Here is a 24,697-nt window from a genome sequence, read left to right on the forward strand (position 1 = left end):
CAAATGTTACTCATACTGTTTCCTCTCAGGCTGAACGTCTGAAACCTAGAAAATAACAGACCTTTTAGACAGGGGTAAATCAAGCTAAACATATGGACAGACTTATAGATAGATGGATGGATAGATAGATAGATAGATAGATAGATAGATAGATAGACAGATTGATTTATATATAGAGATTTTTATATATAGATTTATAGATATATAGATTTATAGATACTATATAGATATATAGATGATATATATTTATTGATAGCTATATAGATGTATAGATATATACATATAGATTTGTAGATATATAGATTAATAGTTGATATATAGATGTAAGGATGTATAGATTGAAGATATATAGATGAATAGATAGATAGATATAGAAACATGTAGATCAATATACCGATATATTGTTGTAGGTTGAAATGTTACATAAGGGCAGGTCACTGTACTGACTTAAGGGGGTGAAGAAGATGGCAACCCGATAAGAAGAACAAAACTGTGAGCTAACCTGGACACTTCAGACCTCCCAGCCAAAAACCAAGCAGCATCCAGGGGCTGGCTCATTGCCCCAGGCACATATGTAGCAGAGGACTGCCTTGTCTCTCTGTCCACAATGGGACACAAACAGGATGTACATAAATAAATGAAAAAAAAATAATTAAAAAAATGAAATATAATTGAATATATATATATATACATATACATATATATAGGGAGAGAGAGAGAGAGAGAGAGAGAGAGAGAGAGAGAGTGCTTATCTGGCAGAAAAAAATGGCATTAATACATTACTCTTTGACCTGGCTCCTGTGTGCAATATCAGTTGCTGTGATCTGTAACATGACACACAACTACAGCCAATGGCTTGTGTCACAATCATCTGAGCTGACCAAACCCTGAAAGTGCATTGGACATATCTCCAAAGTAAAAAATTCAATATTGCTTGAACCAAGCTAAAGTCCCCAATTTACATATCTATCAATCTGGTCTGTCTTCATTCACAAGACATGAATAAATACATGCTGGAAAATTACAAAGTCAGTCACCCTGTCACCATCAGGTTTTTGTTTTTTTTTTTTAAATGGTGACTCCAAGGTTAGTGATAAAAACAGGTGTCTCACAAAAAGTAACTCTATCAAAAAGTGCCTCACTTGGCTACCCGTCCAGTGTAAGGAGAAAGAACAACCTTGGGATAAATCACACATCGAGTTAAATCTAAGCTGAATGCTTAGCTTAGATAGCACCATTCCATTCCATGATGTTGGTACTTGATAATGTAATAAGGACCAGCATTTATCACTCTCTGGCTAATGACTCTGAGCTCATTTATATTGTCAAAGAAGGTCTTAAATATTCCAACAAAGCTAAATTACAAGAAAAACACTATAACCCCAAATGGATGGAGATGACAGAGTTCCTTAAAGAGGAAATGACCAAATCACTTAGAGAAATCCAGGAAAACAGAAAAAAAATTAGAGGAAATCAATAAATTCCACAAAGAAGGCCAGGAAAACACAAACCCAAAATAGAGGAAGCCAAAATTCCTAAAAATAATGCCAAGAAACAACAAACCAATGGGTGAAGTAAACAAAACTATTCAATACATAAAAGTGGAAATAGAAGCAAAAAAGAAAACTAAAACTTAGGAAATAGTGGAAATAAAAATTTAGGACTGCAAAAAGGAACTACAGAGGCAAGGTTCACCCACAAAACAGACATGGAAGAAAAATCTCAATCATTGAATAAGCAAAAGAAGGAATGGGTAAACCAGACAATGAAAATGTTAAGTCTAAATCTTCCTGATATAAAGTATCATGGAAATCCAGGACATTGTAAAAGGACTAAACTTAAGAATACTTAGGAAGAGAGGAAAAAGAATCCTCGCTCAAAGTCTCAGAAAGTATTGACAACCAAATCTTAGAAGAAAAACTTCCTAACATAAAGAAAACACAAGAATCATCAAAACACCAAACAGAAGGGACTATAAAATAAAGTCTCTTCCCTGTGTAATAATCAAAACATACAGTTCAAGGAAAGAATACTAAAAGCTGCAAAGGTAAAAAGCAAGGAAAAACATAAAGGAAGATCTATTAAGATCACAGATGTCTTCTTGGAGTCTGTAGATGCCAGAAGGGTTTGTACACATGTGCCGCAGAAACAACACATGCCTGGATTTTAATATGTAAAAAAAATGACTACACCGTTAATGGAACAAATTAAGATAGTCCATGATAAACTCAAACTTAAACAACCTCTCACAAAATATACAGACCAACACAAAGAGATAGAGGTAGAATCTAACCCACGGAAGTTAAGGATATACATGAAAACACAGGTAGTAAATAATCTCTTACTGTCTACAAAAGAAGGGAAAGCACACACACAGCCCAACACCAACACCACCCGCAGCTGCAACAACAACAACCAAATACAAAGAGTTAGCAATCAACATTTATTGACTCGTTCAATAAAAATAAGTTTTGATTTGGGAGAAAATGTAGCTGTAAATTGGCCTAGGACTTTGAGGCTTTTGTGTTTGAAAATTATACAACTTTCTGTCTCAGGTTGGGTGTGGGCGGTGGGGTTTTGAAGATAAACTTCTGAGTATGTTTCCAATAATTTTTTTTTCTGAGACAGGGTTTCTCTGTGGAGCCCTGGCTGTCCTGGAACGCACTCTAGACTAGTTGGGACTCGAACTCAGAAATCTGCCTGCATCCACCTCCAGAGTGCTAGGATTAAAGGAGTGCACCAACACCACCCAGCCCAATAAATTCTTATCATTTGCATTGTCCTGGAGTGTGAGTTGTGTTGAACCTGACTGGACCCAACAACTTAAAAGCTTTACCACATTGCTGATATTCATAGCATCTGTCTCCAGTATGAATATTCTCATAAAAAGAAAAATATACATAAAAAGAAGTTTAATGAAAAAGCTTCACCATACTAAATATATTCACAATGTTTCTACCCAGTTCAATTTCTTCCATGATGAAAATGACTACAAAATTGTGCAAAGGCTTTACCATATTAAATATACTCAGAGGGTTTCTCCCTCAGCCTTTCAATGGCTAGGAACAGATCTCATGACCAAACCAACTCTCAGAAAAGCAAACATTTAAATTGGACTTTCTCTGCAGTGTGATTTGTCTTGTGTATGCCTAAAGAACTCTGACATGCAAAGGTTCTACTACGTTCATAACATTCACATGGGTTCTCACTTGTATGTGATCTTTTATGTCATCATAGATGACCGTGACATCAAATGCTTTACAACACCGATTACCTTCCAAAGGTTTCTGTCTTCTATTTGTTCTTTAAAAATAATGGAGACTATAGAGTTGTAAAAAGTCTTTACCACATTGATTACATTCATGAGGTTTCTTTCCAGTGTGGAATCTTTAACATTTTGAAGAGGAGTGGGATATGCACAGGCTTTAGCACATTGACTACATTCATAAGGTTTCTATCGAATATGGGTCCTTTATGATTATAGAGACAATAACTTTGTGGAAAGGCTTTTATAACATTGATTATATTTCTAAGGTTTCTCTCCATTATGGATTCTTTTATGATATTGGAGATGATTGTGACCTGCAAAAGCTTTACCATATTGATTACATTCATAGGGTTTCTCTCCAGTATGTGTACTTTTATAACATTGGAGACTACTGAATTGTGAAAAGGCTTTACCACATTGATTACATTCATAGATTTCTCTCCAGTATGTTTTTTTTATATTTCAATTTTTATTAGATATTTTCTTCATTTACATTTAAAAAGCTATTCAGACAGTTCCCCTATACACTCCCCCCCCCCGCACTGCTCCCCTACCCACCCACTCCCACTTCTGGGCCTTGGAGTTCCCCTGTATTGGGGCTTATAAAGTTTGCAAGGCCAGGGGGCCTCTCTTCCCAATGATGGCAGACTAGGCCATCTTCTACTAGATTTGCAGCTAGAGACATGAGCTCTGGGGGTTACTGGTTAGTTTATATTGTTGTTCCACCTATAAGGTTGTAGACCCCTTCAGCTCCTTGGGTACTTTCTCAGGCTCCTCCATTGAGAGCCCTGTGTTCCATCTAACAGATGACTGTGAGCATCCACTTATGTATTTGCTCAGCACTGGAATAGCCTCACAGGAGACAGCTATATCGGGAAAGTATGTGTTCTTTTATGACATTGGAGATGACTGTGTTGTGAAAAGACTTTACCACATTGATTACATTCATAGGGTTTCTCTCCAGTATGTGTTCTTTTATGACATTGGAGATAACTGTGACGTGCAAAGGCTTTACCACACTGATTACATTCATAGGGTTTCTCTCCAGTATGTGTTCTTTTATGACGTTGGAAACTACTGAGTTGTGCAAAGGCTTTCCCACATTGATTACATTCATAGGGTTTCTCTCCAGTATGTGTTCTTTTATGATGTTGGAGATTACTGTGACGTGCAAAGGCTTTACCACATTGATTACATTCATAGGGTTTCTCTCCAGTATGTGTTCTTTTATGACATTGGAGACCATTGTGACTTGTAAAGGCTTTACCACATTGATTACATTCATAGGGTTTCTCTCCAGTATGTGTTCTTTTATGATGTTGGAGATGACTGGGTCTTGCAAAGGCTTTACCACATTGAATACATTCATAGGGTTTCTCTCCAGTATGTGTTCTTTTATGAAACTGGAGAAGACTGGGTCTTGCAAAGGCCTTACCACAATGAATACATTCATAGGGTTTCTCTCCAGTATGTGTTCTTTTATGACATTGGAAACTAAAGAGTAGTGCAAAGGCTTTACCACATTGATTACATTCATAGGGTTTCTCTCCAGTATGTGTTCTGTTATGAAATTGGAGAAGACTGGGTCTTGCAAAGGCTTTACCACATTGAATACATTCATAGGGTTTCTCTCCAGTATGTGTTCTTTTATGATATTGGAGATTAGTGAGTTGTGCAAAGGCTTTACCACATTGATTACATTCATAGGGTTTCTCTCCAGTATGTGTTCTTTTATGATACTGGAGAATACTGTGATCTGCAAAGGCTTTCCCACATTGATTACATTCATAGGGTTTCTCTCCAGTATGTGATCTTTTATGATATTGAAGACCACTGTGACTTGTAAAAGCTTTACCACATTGATTACATTCATAGGGTTTCTCTCCAGTATGTGTTCTTTTATGACGTTGGAGATAACTGTGACGTGCAAAGGCTTTACCACACTGATTACATTCATAGGGTTTCTCTCCAGTATGTGTTCTTTTATGAAATTGGAAGCTACTGAGTAGTACAAAGGCTTTCCCACATTGATTACATTCATAGGGTTTCTCTCCAGTATGTGTTCTTTTATGACATAGGAGATTATTGAGTTGTGCAAAGGCTTTACCACATTGATTACATTCATAGGGTTTCTCTCCAGTATGTGTTCTTTTATGACATTGAAGATAACTGTGACGTGCAAAAGCTTTACCACACTGATTACATTCATAGGGTTTCTCTCCAGTATGTGTTCTTTTATGATATTGGAAACCACTGTGACTTGTAAAAGCTTTACCACATTGATTACATTCATAGGGTTTTACTCCAGTATGTGCTCTCTTATGATATTGAAGATGACTGGGTCGTCCAAAGGCTTTACCACGTTGATTATATTCATAGGGTTTCTCTCCAGTATGTGTTCTTTTATGACGTTGGAGATGACTGCATTTTTTAAAGGCTTGACCACATTGATGACATTCATAAGGTTTCTCTCCAGTATGGGTTCTTTTATGATATTGAAGATGACTGGGTGTTGGAAAGGCTTTACCACATTGGTTATGTTCATGTGTTTTCTCTCCAATTTGTCTTTTTTTATGACATTGCAGATGACTGGGACATGAAAAGGCTTTAGAACGTTCATTACATTCATAGAGTTTCTCTCCACTATGATTACTTACATACCTGCAATGAAAATTGGCACATGTGATATGTTTACTACATTAATTTCCTTGTTCACTCATTTCAACAAGATGAATAAAGTTTACAAATTGGTCTACTGATAAAGGTGGACCAGATCATCTGGTTTTATCACTTCATATGTTCATGGGGTTCTCCCTCATTATGGGTTGTTTTGCATCTTTCGAGATATCTGTGATGGTTATTACATGGCTGACATTTATAACATCCTTTTTATATGGGATTTTTATATGATGTATTTCATCTATATGAGGAAAATAGAACAACTCATAGCTTTATAACAGTAATTGCTTTCGTAATTTTTCCTGTAGTATGAATTGTACCACATTTGACTGTGAACCAGGACAAACAAAAGAATTTCCAAATTCCTAGTACCCATAAAGATTTTCTACAGTGTGAGCTTGGGGAAGTTCTCAGTAAAATTAGAAAACCAATTGATTGCAACTTTTCTCATATTCAGAATGTCTAACAAAGGCAGAATCTGACAATTTTCTCACTGTTCTGGGATAGAAAGCGGAACATTGCTTCTTTCAATATCCCTATGCTCACATGGCTTTTATCCATTGTGACACATGATATATATATTAAAAGAAGAATAACAGATGAAAGGTTTCCACATTGCATTCACACTGTTTGACTTTTTGTTCCTCATAGATCTGTAATATATGAATTAAGGTTTCTCCTATGACAACAATCTTGACTCTCATAAACTGTACCCTAAACAAATGATCAATTTCACTATAAGACTATGAGTATCACCAACTTTCCCATGGATTATTTGCTTATTGGAAGGTTTTGGATATATATTTATCACTATTCGATGTGCAATATCTGAGTCTTGTAAGTCTATACACATTGTCAGATCAGTATAGTTCTAATAGAGCTACAAATTGAATAAAGGTATCTCTTAAGGCAATGTTTCCTCATCTTTTTTTAAAAAAGAGGAATGCTTTGATAGATAAATTAGATAACTACATGGAGGCAGTATATTTTTTTTTAAGAATAGTGTAATTAGGGCTGGCGAGATGGCTCAGTGGTTAAGAGCACAGACTGCTCTTCCGAAGGTCCTGAGTTCAAATCCCAGCAACCACATGGTGGCTCACATTCATCCATAACGAAATATGATGTCCTCTTCTGGAGTATCTGAGGACAGCTACAGTATATTTACATATAATAAATAAATAAATCTTAAAAAAATATTGTAATTATAGTTACACTTCAAGTATTGACATTTTACACTCCTGCTTTTCTTTAGAGCTTCCGTATCATAGTAAAATTTCCTTAGAGGCATAATTGCATCAGCTTTCACATGAAAATTACCTTTCATTTCTTCTTGAACTTTGACAATGTCTTTCAATATGATGGTTTTCCCAAGTGTAGCCTAAAAGACAGTATGAGAAAAATGAATGATCCAGTATTGGGAATAGGCAAAATTCAAGGTACTGTGAATTTTCACATCACTGGACACTATTTATTCAGCTCAGTCTTCCTTGTTCTCAGTTGTAATAACAGAGCACCATCACTAAACAAGAGACATGTTTTCCTACTATTTTGAAAAGCAAAGAAAATTTACAGTCATACCTATAACAGTGAGGTTCCAGTAGGTCTCCAGCATCACATCTTTGTAGAGACTCTTCTGGGAAGGATCCAGCAAATTCCACTCTTCCCCAGTGAAGTTCACGTGCACATCATCATAAGTCACTGCATCCTAAAATATCCCATACATGTGTACATCACAAAACATGGTACTGACATCACTCTAAAGTAAACATATGCTTCCTTGACCAAATATTCATGTAATTCTGGTGCTTCCTCCACTGACTTCTTGACACAGAAGTTATAATCTAAGTACCATAACATTTTAAAGGAAATTGAGTTGAAGGTTCACTTGTGTTGCTTATGAACATTTTAAATAAATAGGGTAAAGTCTTTCGAGAGGAATTACAATTGAGAGGGAGATGTAGGGTGAAACAGATCAACAGTACTGAGCACATATCCCATAATTTGTAAGAAGAATCACTAATGAGAAAAATCATGGACAAGCAGGGTGTATTTGTTCATGTCTTTAATCCCAGAGTCACGGGCAGGTATATATCATTGAGCTGGATCCTAGTCTGTTCTATGTAACAAATTCCAGGACTGCAAAGGTTACATATTAAGATCCTTACTCCACTGCAAAAATCAACCACGGAGACAAAAATGATAGAACTCAGTTGTTTACTACAGTTCCTACAAAGAAGTATACATTCCCTGCACTCTGTAATCATCTAGCAGAAACAGGAAGTGTACCGCTTTAAACTGCAACATTAGTAAAACTTTACTGGCAAACAAGGCACATTTAATGGACCAATGGACTGAAAATATTAGTAATATAAGTGTTGAACATAAAAAGTAACATAAGGCAGGAGAGAGCTATAACTCAGCCGTGGAAAGCTCTTGCTGGTCTTCCAGATAACAGTGGTCAATACTAGCATTCACGTGACCCATGGCTTTATGAACAGGAGTTCTGAGTCCACCTTCAAACAACACTAACGATGAGGCACACATGATATTCATATTCACGCATACAAGCAAAACACCCCTATTTATTTAAAAATTTCAAAACAAACACAAGAGTTTGGGGAAACATCAATACCCAGAATCCAATGACTCTGAAGCCTCAGGCAGTATTGATGTCATGAGCATATGCCATCCTAAAAAATAGACTATAACCTATGTGCCCACGGGGTACATAGGGGGCCAAAACCCCACTCAAAAAAAGAAACAGAGGAGATTGGGAGGAGGGAGTCTGTGAGGGCAGGGACCTAGAGTAGGGACAGTGATCAGGGTGATAATATCTAAATTATAGGATAAACAAAAAAAAAAAAAAAGGAAAGAAAGAAAAAGGAAATTTTTGAGTGTATATACACTTTCATCTTAACCAAGATGAATCTAGAAAGGCTCCTGCACTGTTCAAATGTCTAAAGTCTCTGCTGACACTCAAGACAATATCTTGACAGCCACATCAGAAAGCAAAGTTGCAAAATCAAACAGCAAGTTATGTCATTCCAACATAAACTGGCACTGAATACCCCTTCCCATTCCAATCGATAGGAATGTGCACGTAGGGAGAGAAGATTGGTCAAAGGTAAGAAAAACAGCAGGGCAAACACCAAATCCTATAGCTTTGTCTCAAACACATTGGACTTCAATTGCTTAAGGCATAGATGGTGCTCTTCCTGTAACTTCTCATACATCTCTCAGTTTGGGTACTTCATCTCCCTGTAAGCATCTCTCCATGGCAGATTTCTCAATGCGTTAGTTTTCTCCACAACCTGTGGTCACAAAATGCAACTCAAGCATCAACCTGAACCACTTAAAGGCAAGGAACTCTCACAGAGTCTTCCCTGGGATCCTGACTCTGTCAAAAGATGGCTGGAGTGGTGCTAAACTGAAACCATAGAGAAAGAATATATGACTATGCTATTTTCATCTTTCAGTTTCTAGAAGCAGCACAATATGGATGATCCTGTGAAGTTTGGCTTCTAAATTAATGGACCCTGCCTCCCTTGGACCAATTTGCAGCAGGTTTTGTTTAAGGTTCCATCCTGGGATGGGGAAACACGTTGAATACTCCTTCCATTAATTTAAAACATAGCAAGCAGGAGGAAGTACTACACTCAGGGTACATTCATAGGCATATAACCACAAGGGCATTTGCTCCACTAAGTTCACAGGCACTTTATTTGTAACAGTTAGAAACAGGAAAGAATGCAGATGTTCCTCAACTGAAATGTGGACACAAAAACCATGTTTCATTTACAAAATGGAGTGCTACTCAGGTATGAAAAACAAGGACATCATGAATTTTGCAGAGAAATGGGTACAATTAGAAACTAATAACTGGAATGAGGTAACTCAGGCCCAAAAGGACATGCATGTATGTACTCACTTACAAGTGAATAATAACCATAAGTACAGGATACCCACACTGCACTTCATAGACCGAAAGACACTAAACAAGACAAGGCACAAATGAGCATGGTTGAATCTCACTCAGAATGGGGTTGAACGAGACAGAAGAGGCAGATGGAAGGGAGAAACTGGATGGGACAGTAGTTAAGAAAGAAGAAGGGGAGTGTTAGGGATGGGTGAGAGACAAGGGAAGGCCTGAGAGCCAGGAAAATGAAATGAAATTAGCAGATGCTGAGAGGGAGTGGGGTTAGTGTGGGGGCATCTATAGAATGTGCCTGAGACTATGAATGGGAGGGCACAAATGCAGCTAGGGAAGTGATCTTAGCTGAGATAGATAGCATTGAGTTATGGACCATGAAGAGGTGACATCTTGCAGTCAGGCAGAACTACCAGTGAAGTGTTCAGTACACCAAAAAAAACAAAAAACTTTTCTCCCAAAATTTCTTCTGTCTGCAAGTAAGGCAGGCACAAAGTTGAAATAGAGATTCAGGGAATGGCCAAACTATACCCTGCCCAACTGATAACACATCCCATGGGCAAGCACCAAGGCTGGCATTACTGAGGATAATTTGTTATACTTGCAGATAGTAGCTTAGCATCATTGTTCTCTGAGCGTCTCCATTCAGCATCTGACTGAAACATATGCAGAGACCCACAGCCTATATTGGACAGGGCTCAGGGAGTATTTTAAAAGAGTTGGGGAAAGAATTGACGGCCTCTGAAGGAATAGGAAGGCCATGAGAAGACCCTCAGAGTCAACTAACCCAGAACCTAGGAGACTCTCAGAGATGGAGCCACCAACCAAAGAGCACACACAGGCTGGGATGGAGGCCCCCACCATATATGTAGTGGATATGCTGCTCACTCTTCATGGGGTCCCCAACATCCAGAGTGGGGCATGTCCCTTAAGTTGTTCCTGTCTGTGCAAACTGTTTCCATAACTGGGCTGCTTTGTCTGACATCAGTAGGAAAGGATGTGTCTAACCCTGCAGAGACTTGACATGCCATAGTTGGGGGATACTCAAGTGGTTCCCAGCCTCCCTGGGGAGATAAAAGGGAGTCAGTGATGAGGGACTGAGGAAGGTGGAATGGGATGGGTGTAACAATTAGAATGTAAATTGAATAAAGAAATAGGGGAAGTCTGGTCCTGGTGGAGCACGACTTTAATCCCAGCACTCTGGAGGCAGAGGCAGGGGGATTTCTGAGTTCGAGGACAGCCTGGTCTACAAAGTAAGTTCCTGGACAGCCAGGGAGACACAGAGAAACTCTGTCTCAGAGGAAAAAAAAAAAAAAAAAAAAGAAATAGGAAGATTGAGCAAATACTTATCAATCGCATAAAAATATACAAATCAGGCAATATTTTTGTTTGTTTGTTTGACCTACTCAATATCTCAGGGCATAAGCCAAGTACAAAAGTTTTCTGTTTTTTTTTTTTTTTTTTTTTTTGGCCAAAATATCACGGAAATGACCTCTTCCTAAAGTTTTTCAGTCTATTTTCCACTGAAATAGTATGACCTCAACTTCGTGTGGCTGCATTACTATCAACACTCCAATCTTCCAGACCCTATGGGAACAACTGATTAAGCTCCACGTACACGGACACATTTCTGACAGACAGGTCACTGACACAAAGAACAGCAATGACACATCCTAACAGCGGTCTTTCAACCCTTCAGATGGGAGTCCTGAGGGTCTTGGGGTTCCAGTCAAAGCATCAAGGTTTTATGCCTAAGTCACAGAAACTGCAATGACTAGCACAGAGCCGATTGCAAAGCAAACACACAGAGGTCGTTTTTATGAGCTCAGTAACAAGGACTCTCAGCAGTCAAACTCCCATTAGGTACAAACTGAGAGATCAAGTCTAGAGGTTTTGAGTATTTATTGTAGTTACAACAAGAGTGGGGAGTTTGCATACAAATCAGCATTGTTAATATTTTAAAAATTGTATGTCTGGCATAATGTGCAGGAACCAAGCAAGGGAGGACAAAAAAAATCTAACAACCATGATGGGTAAGCTGTTTTTGTTTTTGTTTTCTATAGGAGGTCTTAGTTATCTCTATGTAGCTTGACCCTGCTGATGTACTATAACTGGCTGTTGATAAGGGGATTTTGTCATGGGATTTTTGCTGGAATGTACAAATGTACATTCTCAAAAAGCAAACTGTTTGGGATTTACAAACTCATCTCTGTTCCTAACCCCCTGATTATATACAGAAACTCCTGGTTAACCACAACCATGCCTGTCTGTAGACTAGACTTTGTCCAAAGACCTACCTCACTATCTGTTACTGCAGACCCTAATATCAGCTGCCCTTAACACTGGAAAAGAGTAGCAGTGGAAATTTCCTCTCCTCCTGTGCAAGCCTCCTATAGATACCACAGAGAATCCCTACCTGCCTATCCATTCCTGCCTCATCCCTGTGTCTCAGCCCCCACTTGGGCTGATACTCCCTGTTCAACCACATCCATGCCTGAAAGGACACAAGGTAAGCTTCCATACATCAACTTCATGATTGATTGATTTACCCCAGATTCAATTTTCCCAGTTGTTCCAACATTATATTAAACACCATGGGCTGCTTGACCTCTCTCCTGACTATGTCTCCTTGTGGATTACTAAGATCTTCTGTTCCTGCCTGTTGCTTCTCCCAGATTTTAATATCACAAAGCATCCCCTGTTGAGTATACCCACAAAACAGGTCAGTAAAATAGGAAACTGTCAGTGAACACTCTCTTCAAATCCATGCATCAAACAGTAACCCAGGAACAAAACTCCCACCCAAAAAGACAAACCCAGAGGCCAGTATCTAGGTCAATAATCACCCAAACAGAGATGGCTACACACCAGCATAGCAACATAGAGAGTAACAGCCAGGAACAATTGCAACCAAGAAATCCAAGCTATCCCATCACAGCAGGTCTGAGAAATTAAAGCATGCAACAAATAAAGTGCAAAAGAGGTTGTTTGGGGGAAGGGAGAGGAGTGAGAACCTGGGGAAGGGATAGAAGTACACAAGAGGACCTGCAGACAGACACACAGACAGGGAGGAGAAAGAGAGCCATGAGGGGAGAGATGACAGAGAGTGTGCATGTGCAGAGAACAGAGACAGGGAACAAAAATAGAGAGCTGTTATAGCTGGTGCTCCATGTATATAAAGCACGCCTGACAACAGACACAGGGGATGGAGGCAGGAAATGACATAAGCTGTTGCTAAGTCCCTAAGAGCAGGACATGAGATTACCTGTACACTGACAACTACAGAGGCAAGGTTCACCCACAGAACAGGAAAGGAAGACAGAATCTCAGGGATTCAAGACTAAGAGAAAAAATTGATATCTCAGTTAAAAATGTGAATTCTAAAAGTTTCACGGCAATAACCAACTGTGACTTCTGCAAAATATATGAAGGCGAAAATTACAAACAATTGGAATAGAAGAATATCAGCTCAGAGGTCTATAATTTTTCAATAAAACCACAAAAATATTCTGAAATTATTAAAGTCCCTTTCCCAAATATTAATCAACTCATTAAACATGTGATGCAAAAAAAATATGAAAAAAACTGCAACAGAAAAAAAAATTAACAAAACAAAAACAAGTATAATGTATGAAATCAGACCTATTAGATTTTTACCTGTCTTTGTAATGTATACTAAAAGACAAAGGGGTTTGGACACCTGTGCTACAGACTCAAAGAAACCACCCTTGTTTTCACAAGCCAGCTTAACTAAGGTCCAAACGATTTGGGCAATGATAGGCAAGTTATTAGAGGTCACCCCTGATGGAGCAAGTGAGGAGCAACAGGAGAGACCTCACAGGTGCTCACATATGGCTTATACTTCCCATCCAGCCCCAGAGAGGACTCACCACCCCAGCTTCCACTACTCAGCACCCTGCCCCTACCCTCTGTGGGCAGTAACCCTGTGCTCACCATGCCTGGAATTCAGAGCTTCCCTGAGGTCCTCTCACAGCACCCAACAGCAGAGCTCAGAGCAGGACACAGAACCATTCAAGCCTGCACAGCCAAAGTGAACTTGGGGAAAGGCACCCATAAGATCCCGCCTCCTTGTCTGACTGGCAGGTCTGCCTGTGGAGACCTTGATTGGCCAGTGGGTCTCACCCTTCTTCAAGGTTAAAGTGTGCTTCAGGTCCAGGGCCACACCTTTTCCAGATCTCGGGTGTGGTTTGCACTACATTAGCATTTGAGCCAGCCCCCCAAGAGGACTCTCACCCCTCCCAGCTCTGGGGGAGAACTCACCATTCATGTGGGGCATTGGGCTATGCACAGACAGGTTGGTCTTCAGTTGAGCTGAGGTCTGAACCCTGGGAGGGTGATAATTCATTTGACAAGGAACGCATCAATTCCCTCATGCTTCTGGAACTCAGGCTCCCGTCCCCCTCCCCCACCCCCACCCCAGCCACCACAAGAGAAGCCTGGCTAAAAGTCACAAAGGCAATGTCCCAAGCTTCTGACCTTCAGGCTAAACTCCTCCCCAGTTACCTAGCAACAGTAAAGACCATAAAAAGGGCTGTTCAGCCCTGCCTATCTCTCTTGCTCTCACTCCTTCAATCTCTTACCTCTCACTTCTTGCACTCCTCTCTCCTCTTTCCTTTCTCTTTGTCCTCTCCTCTCCTCTCCTCTCCTCTCCTCTCCTCTCCTCTCCTCTCCTCTCTCCCTCTTACTCTCTTTCTATCTAGCCTTCCCCCTTCTAGTCTTCTAGGGGGGACTCTCTCTCTTCTACCTTCTCTCTTTCTCCCTGCCTTTCTATAATAAAGCTCTAAAACCATAGGATGTCTCCGTTCATCAAGGCCCACTGAGCTTGGAGGATGGGATAGGCTTTCTCGTAATGAGCCGATTCTACTCTCCAGATGGAAGGCCTTCATGTGCTCCAGTCCAGATCCACTGTGCTCACTCACCGGTGTGGGAACCTCTCATTCCTCATCCCTCTCTCCCATAACCCCAGGCCTTTAGGAAAGTAGCCCCGGGGCTCCCAGGTTTGGCTGCCCCTTGTTCAGACCCAAAGAGTGGGTCAAAGGCTTAGATGCCCACCGGGGGCTGAGCAGAGAGTGTATGGCAGCTCTCCCACATCTCTGTCCAGAGCATAGGTGGAACTCTGGCAGGACGTGAGCCTTCCCCCCCTTTCCTTTCTTGCCCAGGGCCCCCTTTTAGTTCCCAACACATTCCAGCTCAGGCTAGTCAGCTGCCTGCCCCTGTTCTCTGTGAGCAATGATCCTGCATTACCAGGACCTGTCTTGAGACCTTGCCTGAGCTTGCCTCACAGCACTTGCCTTCTTCTTCCTGAAATCCAGGGGAAGAGCATGCATAGCCCATTACCCAAGGTGCAGTGGGGTTATCAATCTGAGTGGGAGGGAGCCCAGGCAATGAACATTAAAGAGGGATTTTAGGAAACAAGAGTTCTGTTTGTGGCTCAGTGCTGGGCTCAGGGAGACTGCAGCTCCCTTTCCCAGATGATAAGTACCAACCAACCCTGGGAGGAAAGCCAGAAACATAAGGGAAACACTGTTGAGCCATCTTGTTAGCCAGCACATCACCATCAGTGGCAAAGTAGAGAAAAGCCACAGTTGTATTAGGACAGGTTCTCTAGATAAACATATCTCAAATCAGAATGAATTTCTCTGTGGATACAGAAAGGAAATTTAATAGAATGTCTCTCTAATGTCTAATATAGAAAGGTTCTTGGCCAAGGGAACTTAGAAAAATCAAGGATGGGTTATCTCATGTTGCAGGTTATTACAGCTGATATTCACTATGTACCAGAATTCTGAAGAAATAAGTACTTTCCAATGCCAATTTTAAAAATCAAACTAGCAAATCACCTTTTCTAAAATACAAATTAGGGCAAGTATAAAAAATGAAAGAACAACCCTGTTCATTGTCTTTTATGTATGTAGGATGCCAAAAGAATCTATTGCCTAGATTTAAGGTGGATCTGACGATCTCAAAAGATCAAGATTAAGAAATGGTTTCTCACTTCAAAAGGTATACTGAAGACATTTCCCTCATAGTAAGCAGGGTTAGACTTAGGGTTAGGCTATTAGAGGGTTACAGTTAGGATTAGGGTTCTTAGTGTTAGGGTTGTTAGAGGCAAGGCAATGGTCAGGAAGCAGGGGTGAGCTGAACTGGAAGGTTTATTACTTATTTGTTAGTAATTTATTCTTTGACAATTTCATATGTGCACACAGTATATCTTGATTGTTTCTATCTCTCATTCCTACCTCTACCTACATCCTCTCTGACACTTGCACCTTCATGTCTCCATTATGACTTCTTTTTCCTCCTAGTTCCCCCATTTCTCCTCCCTCTCCATCCCTTCCTCCTCCTCTTCTCTTCTTCCTCCTCTTCCTCCTTCTCCTTCTTCATCACAATCATCATCGTTACTAAGTTCACTTAGTGCTGCCTGATGGAATATTACTCAATATCTGTTAGGCTGGATCTTGTGCATATAAATGGAATGGCACTGCCCAGGGTGCAATGGTTGCATTATATCCAGAAAACCAGTGTTTTAACAAATGTGTCCTCTGATGCTCTTTGTACCCCCTCTTCTGCCATGTTCCTGTGGGTATTAGTTTTGGAGACTTTTTCTTTGATCTGAGAAGAATGGATCCTGATGATTAGGACAGCCCTAGGTGGAAGGTATGTCCCTAACAGTTACCTTAATTGGCATGGTTTAGCTTGTGCCCCTCTAAGAAGCAGCAGCCACCATACACAGATCTCCTGGCCTGGAAGACCCAGCCTGAGTCCATTCACTATGAGGCCTTTATGTACACAACCCAGATGGTTTTCTGGAACCCACAGCCCTAAGGGACCAGGTATATTATTAGACAACTCACTCTGTGGCAGTGAAGGCCTCTCAGTAAACGCCTCTAGAGGCTACGGAGGCAGCTCAGTTGGTAGAATGTTTGCCTGGCATTCAAGAGGCCCAGGGTTTGATCCCTGGCACTACATAAAACAAATATGATAACACATGCTGTAATTGCAGCCTTCCAAGGTGAAGGCAGAGGCAGGAGGGTCTGAAATCCAAAGTTATATTTGGTACATAGAGTTCAAGGCAACCCTGAAGCCCTGACTAAAAAGTAAAACAAGAAAAGAAAAGCCTCTAAAAAAGGGCCTCTAATGCCTCCCCAGGGGTTAGCACTTGATATCTCTGGAGTTGTCAGTCTTGGCTCCTCTAAGTTGACAACAATGGAAGCTGGCCTGCAGAGACTCAATGGACACCAGCTTGCACTAAGGAAACCCACCTCTGTACAGTGAAAGGACATTGAAGAACCAACCAGAGTGGTCAGAACTGTTTTGTCAACTGCTGAAACCCAGAGTCACATGACTCCATGGTGCCAATATGACCTCTCTCAAAAAGAAATAATCTTAAATGAGCCCATTTAATGCTTTCTTACTTTACAATTACTTTTCTTTATTTTTTGAAATTGTAATATAATCTCATCATTTCTATTCTCCAAACCAACCCACATATCCCTGCTTCCTCTCTTTCAAATTCATAACCTCTCTTTTCCTTTGTTATTTTATACATATATGTATATTCCCTAAACATGTAAACACAGCCTGCACAATCTGTATAATATTATTTATATGTCTGGCTTCGGTGCTGACCATTTGGTATTAGGCAACCAACTGGCAAAAGCACATTTTCTTAACATAGAATTAAAGCTCATAAAAATGCTAGTTATAGCCAGGTATGGTGGTGCACGTCTTTAATACCAGCACTCAGGAGGCAGAGGCAGGTGGATTCCTGGGTTCGAGGCCAGACTGGTCTACTAAGTGAGTTCCAGGACACCCAGGGCTATACAGAGAAACCCCATCTCCAACCCCCCCCCCAAAAAAAAACCCCAAACCAAAAACAAACAAACAAACAAAAAACAAAAACAAAAAAGACTGCTTTCAATACAAGTCCTCCAGCCAGCCAATCTGCAGTGTAGACCTTGTCTCTACCACTAAGGCATGCTGGACAGTGCCACTTTTACCTTGGGGATGATAGGAGACCCATGCTTCAAGTACCAGGGAATGACACCCAGTTCAAAGGACACTTCTGCACTGACATCACCGCAGCATCCAAATGAACCCCTACTCCTTTGCTGGTCTCCCCACTTTTCTCCTAGGCCTAGGAACAAGCACTGAAATGTCTTTAAACTGTGAAGCAGTGACTGGAGAAATGGTTTATTGTAAGAGCTCTCCTTGAGGTACCAAGTTTCATGCCCAGCACCCACAACCTAGCAATTCACAGCTGCCTACAACTCCAGCTGCATAAGCTCTAAGGACATCTGCATTCTGAGTGTCACACACAGATACAAATAAATAAAAAGTAAATTCTAAAGAGGAAATCAGACCATGGGAGTCTGAGCCCCAAACACTCTAAACAGCTTCCCACCACTCCACAACCAAAGTGCAAATTCTCTCCCCAAGGTAAAGCCCAGTGCTATCTGGACCTAAGCCACCCCTCCACACAGGCCCCTCTGCTCTCCCTCACCTCTGATCACAGGCCTTCTGTCTGCCCTGATACTCACATCTCAGCCCTTTTCCAGGACTCCTCTATGCCCAGGTCTTTGCAAGCAGGCAGCTTCTACATTCCAGAGTGCTCAACGGTCGCCTCTGCAGAGATGCCTGTCTTGACTTCAGTTTCCTCCCCTCCAAAACCACATCCTATCCCCAAGTTATGCATAACCTTGACTCATCACTACCTGGCACACAACATGGCATAATCACCTGTCTATCAGTGATTATCAACTAGGGAGGAGCCTTTTACAAATATAAAAGCTCCAGGCCTCACCCAAATCTTATGAAATCAGAATTCAGGAGAGCAGAACCAGGTTCTTCCAGTCCACAGATACCCCCTCCCCCACCAGGCAACTCTGAACACAGCCAGGACTCAGGGCAGCCTACAACAGTACTTTCAAACCCTGGTGCACACACTGCTCCTGAGAGTGCTATTAAAATGCACGCTCTATTTCCACAGCTCTGCCATGGAACCTGAGGCTCTGCAAGTTCCACACCACACTGACTGGTGCTGTCAGGTGAAGCATTTTGCAGTTGCAAGGGCCTAAAACTGTGCTCATCAACAAGACTTCCTACAAGTATGGAGAACAAAGTCCTGAATCTACATCACACAACAGAGTGGCCACCAACCCATGTGGCCACCAAGCATCTGAGACAGAGTAATGTTAGCAAAGAGCTGACTTCATTCTTGGGCTACAATGCTGACCAAAAGCCAGAAGTGCAGTTCCCCACCATGAAAGGCCTCTGTAAATTCTTGGCCTAAGGAGCCTTCTGCAGTCTGGATGGATAGGAAAATTCCACCAAAGGCCTAGTTGATCACCAACCCAAGAGTGGATAAATATTTCTCTAAGGTAGGGACACAGATATGGAAGACTGGATTAAACCACCTTGGAGCCTTTTACACCAGGCTTCCATTCAAGGCCCTTTCATCCACATCCCTGATCACATGTAAGTGGTCCAGTCTTCCTGTTCTCTACATCATCACCATAGATGCTCTGATCACATGTAAGTGGTCCCAGGCTTCCTGTTCTCTACATCATCACCATAGATGCTCTGATCACATGTAAGTGTTCCCAGTCTTCCTGTTCTCTACATCATCACCATAGATGCTCTGATCACATATAAGTGGTCCAGTCTTCCTGTTCTCTACATCATCACCATAGATGCTCTGATCACATGTAAGTGGTCCCAGGCTTCCTGTTCTCTACATCATCACCACAGATGCTCTGATCACATGTAAGTGGTGCCAGTCTTCCTGTTCTCTACATCATCACCATAGATGCTCTGGCAGACATGACCTCACGTCACTGATCTGCCTGGAGAATCGGTTTCTCCCCACGGAACCACAGATTCTTTCAAAGAGAAGACATGTCTAATCCCTTCACCTAACACACAGCAGCAGGTCCCAAATGAACCACAGCAAGAGCTGGGATGCACAAGGAGTGGTATCATAGTAACTGCACTACTAATCATAAAAGAGAAATTGAATTCAGCTGGAGGGAAACCAATTCCACCCTAAGTGATTCAAGACGTTCCAGAGACACCAATTCAGATTTCCGGGCAGCATAAAATGATCGCCTGTTAACCTACTCCCTTCTAAGGATACACTGAGAAAAAGGGGGCATCCTTCTGACCATAGATTCAAAATCTGTTAGCCTGGGATTCTGAAGGAGCTGGTTTACAAACAAGTCACAAAGGACTACAACTCAGAATCAAATGCAAGGCCAGTTCCCACTGGAACTGCTGGGCAGAGCCTGGGCCAATGAACAGCATCCCCTGGGAGTCTGTACAGTCTAGATGTTCATTCTCCTTTGGCAGTTAGAACAGCAAAGCAATTTCCAAGATAACCAAGGACAACAGAATAAGAGACTCATGGCCATGGAAGGAAAAAGTTAAATTTTAATACTTAAGAGTCAATATCAAATTTATTTTTAAAACTACATCAATGCCAAATAAGAAGGGTAGGAATGAATGGAGCTATGAAGAAGCCCTAAGAAACAAAAGGACTGTCCCAAGAATGCACACAATGTTTCTCTATTTCCAGAGTATTTTGAAGTAACCAGAGGCTTAAAAAAACTAAGATACAAAAATCAAAGCTGGGAAGAGGGTGGGGGGTGGCGCAGCTCGGTTTTCAGATTTATGCCACAACTACTAATTTCCTCCCTTATTTCCAAAGCACAAAGCTGTCACCAGTTGCACTCTGCACTTTGCAAACTGTGCAAAGTAAGTCACCCAGAGAAAGTCATCAGGAAGTGAAAAGTTTCAAACCACCTACACTCTCACCTGTTACCAAGACAATAAGCTCCTTAGAGAGAATGCATGGGGGCTGGGAAGACAGCTTAGGGGGTCAGGTGCTTGCTGCACAAGCTTGTGAACCTGCTGGGGATCCCCAGGATTCAGGGGAAGCAGAGACAGGCTGTGGGGAACTGATTCAGCAAAGCATTGCAAGTTCAGCCTCTGGCCTCAGTCAGCATAGGAGCCATCACACACACACACACACACACACACAGGCACACCTAGGGGGAGGGACAACAATTTCCATTTATATGCACACCTTCATCCATTCATCCATTTTTTTCTCCCCTGCTCCATTCTCATTCCAGGGTCTATACAGTAACTACAGTGAAATCTGGTAAAGCAGCTACCATTTACTAAGTCTACTGGGTACTGTACCAGAATCTTCAGAAATAGACATGATTATCTAGACTGTGAACTGGACTGAAAACGGTAAAAGTATCTATGGGCTGTTACGGTCTCATCCCAATTCATACAACTGGAAAGTGATGGAGCCTGACTTGGAGGTGGCTGATCTAGCTATGGGCAGTTTTGAGAAAGCACCATAACTAAGCATTAGATAACGCCATGCAGTTTGAGAAAGCAGCATCCAGCCAAGTTTAAACTCCACTTGCTGTGTCTATAACCTGAACTAATCTCCTAGCCTCAAATTCCTTATCTGCACAGCAGGGATAGAGATTAAACACAACAGTTTGATACCTGTAATACAAGTCAGGCACTGGCTAACTACTGACATTCTACCTACAGGTGTGCAAGTCAAGAAAGCCTATTTCAGGGGCTGGTGAGATGGCTCAGTGGGTAAGAGCACCCAACTGCTCTTCTGAAGGTCTGAAGTTCAATCCCAGCAACCACATGGTGGCCCACAACCATCCTTAATGAGATCTGACTCCCTCTTCTGGAGTGTCTGAAGACAACTACAGTGTACTTACATATAATAAAAATAAATAAATCTTAAAAAAAAAAAGAAAGAAAGTCTATTTCAATCAGAAAATGACAACAGCTAGACATATTCTCCATTGGGAGCAATCAGGTTTGCCAAAGTTAATCAGATAAGTTTACTAATTCCATAACTCATTTAAGTAGAAGGCCAGGGACTTATTTTTTTAGTTGTATTTCTATGAAATGTGTAACTTTTTGTATGTCACAAAACCTACCCTAATTTCTCATCTGACCATAAAAAGACATTTGCTTAAAGTCTAAGTATTGTAAACATGGTGTGTTATTACACTAGACAAAGAACAACTTTTTGTTTTGGAAGTAAATATTAAATAATGTAGGAGGAGAAAGAAAGCATTATTTTAAGTAATCTACACTGAGTCCTTTCACCCTTCAAATCAGTTCATACACACTATTAGCTTAGAGTGGATGCTGGCCTCACTTAAAATGAGATAAGCCTGCAAAGAGTTCAGGTTTTCCCTGTTTCCAACTCAAATCCATTTTCTGCTTTGGAGGCTGAGTGAAGCCAGCCTGCAATTTGACAGAATGACCAAATCGAGTCTCTCTTTAATCTACTCAGTAACTGAGCTCTTGGGTAATCTCCTACACTGCATGCAAAGGCAGCTTTGGGTTCATCCACTATAAACTAAAATTAATCAGAGAGAGGCCATGCCAACTTTAATTGCAACTCCTATTTGCCAGGCTTTCCAACATCTGCCAGTATTACTGACACCTAACTGATTCAATACAATGAGAGAAGCGTCCTAACTTTATAAACATGGGCTGTCTTTTAAGGACATCACACACAAGTGTCCTTTCCACAGAGGGAATCCTACCTTTTTGGATGTAATCATTTTCATAAGCATTAATGATGTATTTTCAAAACACTGTGACTATCTTCCTAGTGCTTTTCAAGGGCCCTCAAGGGGGAGGGGCTCTCATCCCCCTCATCCCCCACCTGCCTCATTAAAGGCATCAGTGGCACCTAAAGGCCAGGCTGAGAAAAGTGGACTAAAGCAATCTGCTCTCACTGAACTCACTACAAAAGATTTACAAGCAGATCTTTGGGAAGAGGGGTGAGAGGAAAGAAAGGAGACGAGGATGAAGGAGAAGAACGGATACCGGAGCTCACTTCCAAGAGCAGGATGCTGAACCTAGTATTTTTCATTGAGTCTAGTCCTGACTGTGTAGGTCTACAAAGACAAATATTTTACACGAAAGAACAATAGTCTAGTCCCCAACCCCATCCCCCGCCCAGGCAAAGCCTAATAGCGAATGCTTTGTTCAAGCAAGGGGAAAGGACGTAATGACATAGCTTAATTTAAAAGCTCTCTGAACACCAGCCTCTGACACAAGTATTTTAATATATGTACCTTGATGTTAAAATTCTGAGCAAAGGAAATGTAGTCATCGGTTCACTACTACTACACATGTGTGTCTCATTCTCCAGCTACCTTTTGTGAGTCCAGCTGGACGCACAATGCCTACAGAGCCGAAAACACGAAACTCTAAATTCTGTTGGGGAGGTAAAGAAAATGATGTAAGTGAGGCTTCCCCAAGCTGTGGACAGCCGTGGTCTCTGGACTCACACAGCCTCTTCCAAGCCTGCTTCAATTTTCAACCCAAACTGCTTCCTTCTCGCAGTCCCTCTTCCCCAGGATCTGGAGAGCTTTCTGCTTAGCCACTCAATACAATGACTATGCAGGCCCTTTCCAGGTTAAGGGCACAGGAGCTGATCACACTGTCAACAGGCACCACACAGGTAGCCCAGAAGCGGCCACCAAAGACCTTTTGGACCTCAAAGAGACCATTCTCCACATCCCTCTACAGCTCTGCTCTGTGGCAAGTAGTGGGAACTGCCAGGCCTCCCAAGATGGGATGGGCACCCGTGCCTAAGCAGCTTGGGGTCCCTGGATCTGCTCTACATGGTGGCTCAGAAGCCACAGCTGCCCCCGCCGGGCTACGTCCGGAACAAGTTGGAGAGGTCCACGCAGGGAGAGCCATCACTCCGGGAAGCAGAGCTCGCAGGGGTCCCCGGCTCGAAGCCGCCACAGACTCTACAGCCGAAGTTGACCTCTCTGAGGATGGGAGCAAAGAACTTGAAACCCTGCGAGGGAAATGGGAACAGACAGGAGCGTTCCCAAAAAAGGCCCAAGGTGGCCAAGCAGCCTCTCCCTAGAGCAGGGAACAAAGGGCTTCTGTGTCGGGCACTGCTGGTCCGGCTGCGTCCGGCTTTGGGGGACCAGAAACTTTTCCCGGGTGTGGGCGCAGCCGGAGGGCACTGGGTATCGGGCACCAGGCGCGGAAGCCTAGCGGGTGCCCAGGGCGCAGCGCGATCCCCCCACCCTAAGCCTCCCGCCCGGCGCCGGCTAAGCTACCGCTCACCTCCTCGATGGCCGCCGCGGTGTTCCGGCACTGGGCCGTGCGCGTGGTGAAGCTAGAGGCAGTGGGTGCCTTGTAGTCCTCAAGGGTCTCGGCCACGAATTCCGACACAGAGATCTGGTCCGGCATCGCCAGGGCGCCGGGGCGCGGACTGCGGCCGCCTCAGTCGCCCAAGGCGCGGGCTCCGACCCCGCCGCCGCTCGGGGACTTGAACAAAGAGAAGCGCGGGAGCGGAAGTCGCCGCGGGGCGCGGGAGCCACCGCGGGAGGCCCGGTGGCAGCAGGGGCGCACGCAGCCCGCAGCTCTGTCCGCTGTGCTCCGGGAGCTGCAGCTACCGAGTCCTCTGCAAAGGAGCCCAGACGCGGGAGCGCACAGTCAAGGGGAACTGCGCGCCACCAAGCCACTGTCCGGGACGCCTCCCGCGGAAAGGGGAGGGTCCGGCTGGGGAGGGCGCGGAGGACCGCCCGGCGGGGCGGGGCGCAGGCCTGGCCGCCAATCGGGTCGGCGCCGCTACCGCGCCGCCAGGAAGCGGAGGCCTCAGCAAGGAGGGCTATGTGCGATCAGGGCCTGTCAGTGGCTGTGGTCTGCTGCATTACCTCTGCCTTCGGGACGTGCTTGGGTTCGAGGGCGCGCCCTGTCCTGGACTGCGGTGCCCGGCT

At 42.6% G+C, this 24,697-nt stretch overlaps 1 protein-coding gene and 1 pseudogene across 1 annotated transcript; both read right to left on the reverse strand.

Moving 5' to 3' along the window:
* Positions 1-3,464: 3,464 nt before the first annotated feature.
* LOC108167990 lies at positions 3,465-4,926 on the reverse strand (annotated as a pseudogene).
* Positions 4,927-5,766: 840 nt separating this feature from the next.
* On the reverse strand, positions 5,767-24,476 carry Gm38699 (predicted gene, 38699; the record flags this gene model as incomplete). The annotated part of the gene is made up of 4 exons (XM_011243947.2): positions 24,042-24,476; positions 7,526-7,652; positions 7,265-7,325; positions 5,767-5,929 (listed from the first exon to the last, which is right to left on the reverse strand). Coding segments are annotated over exons 1-4 (477 nt in total), but the record flags the coding sequence as incomplete, so codon positions are not given.
* Between the last annotated feature and the right edge of the window lie 221 nt (positions 24,477-24,697).

Source organism: Mus musculus, chromosome 12 (genome assembly GCF_000001635.26).
Source record: "Mus musculus strain C57BL/6J chromosome 12, GRCm38.p6 C57BL/6J".
Classification (NCBI taxonomy): Eukaryota; Metazoa; Chordata; class Mammalia; order Rodentia; family Muridae; genus Mus; species Mus musculus.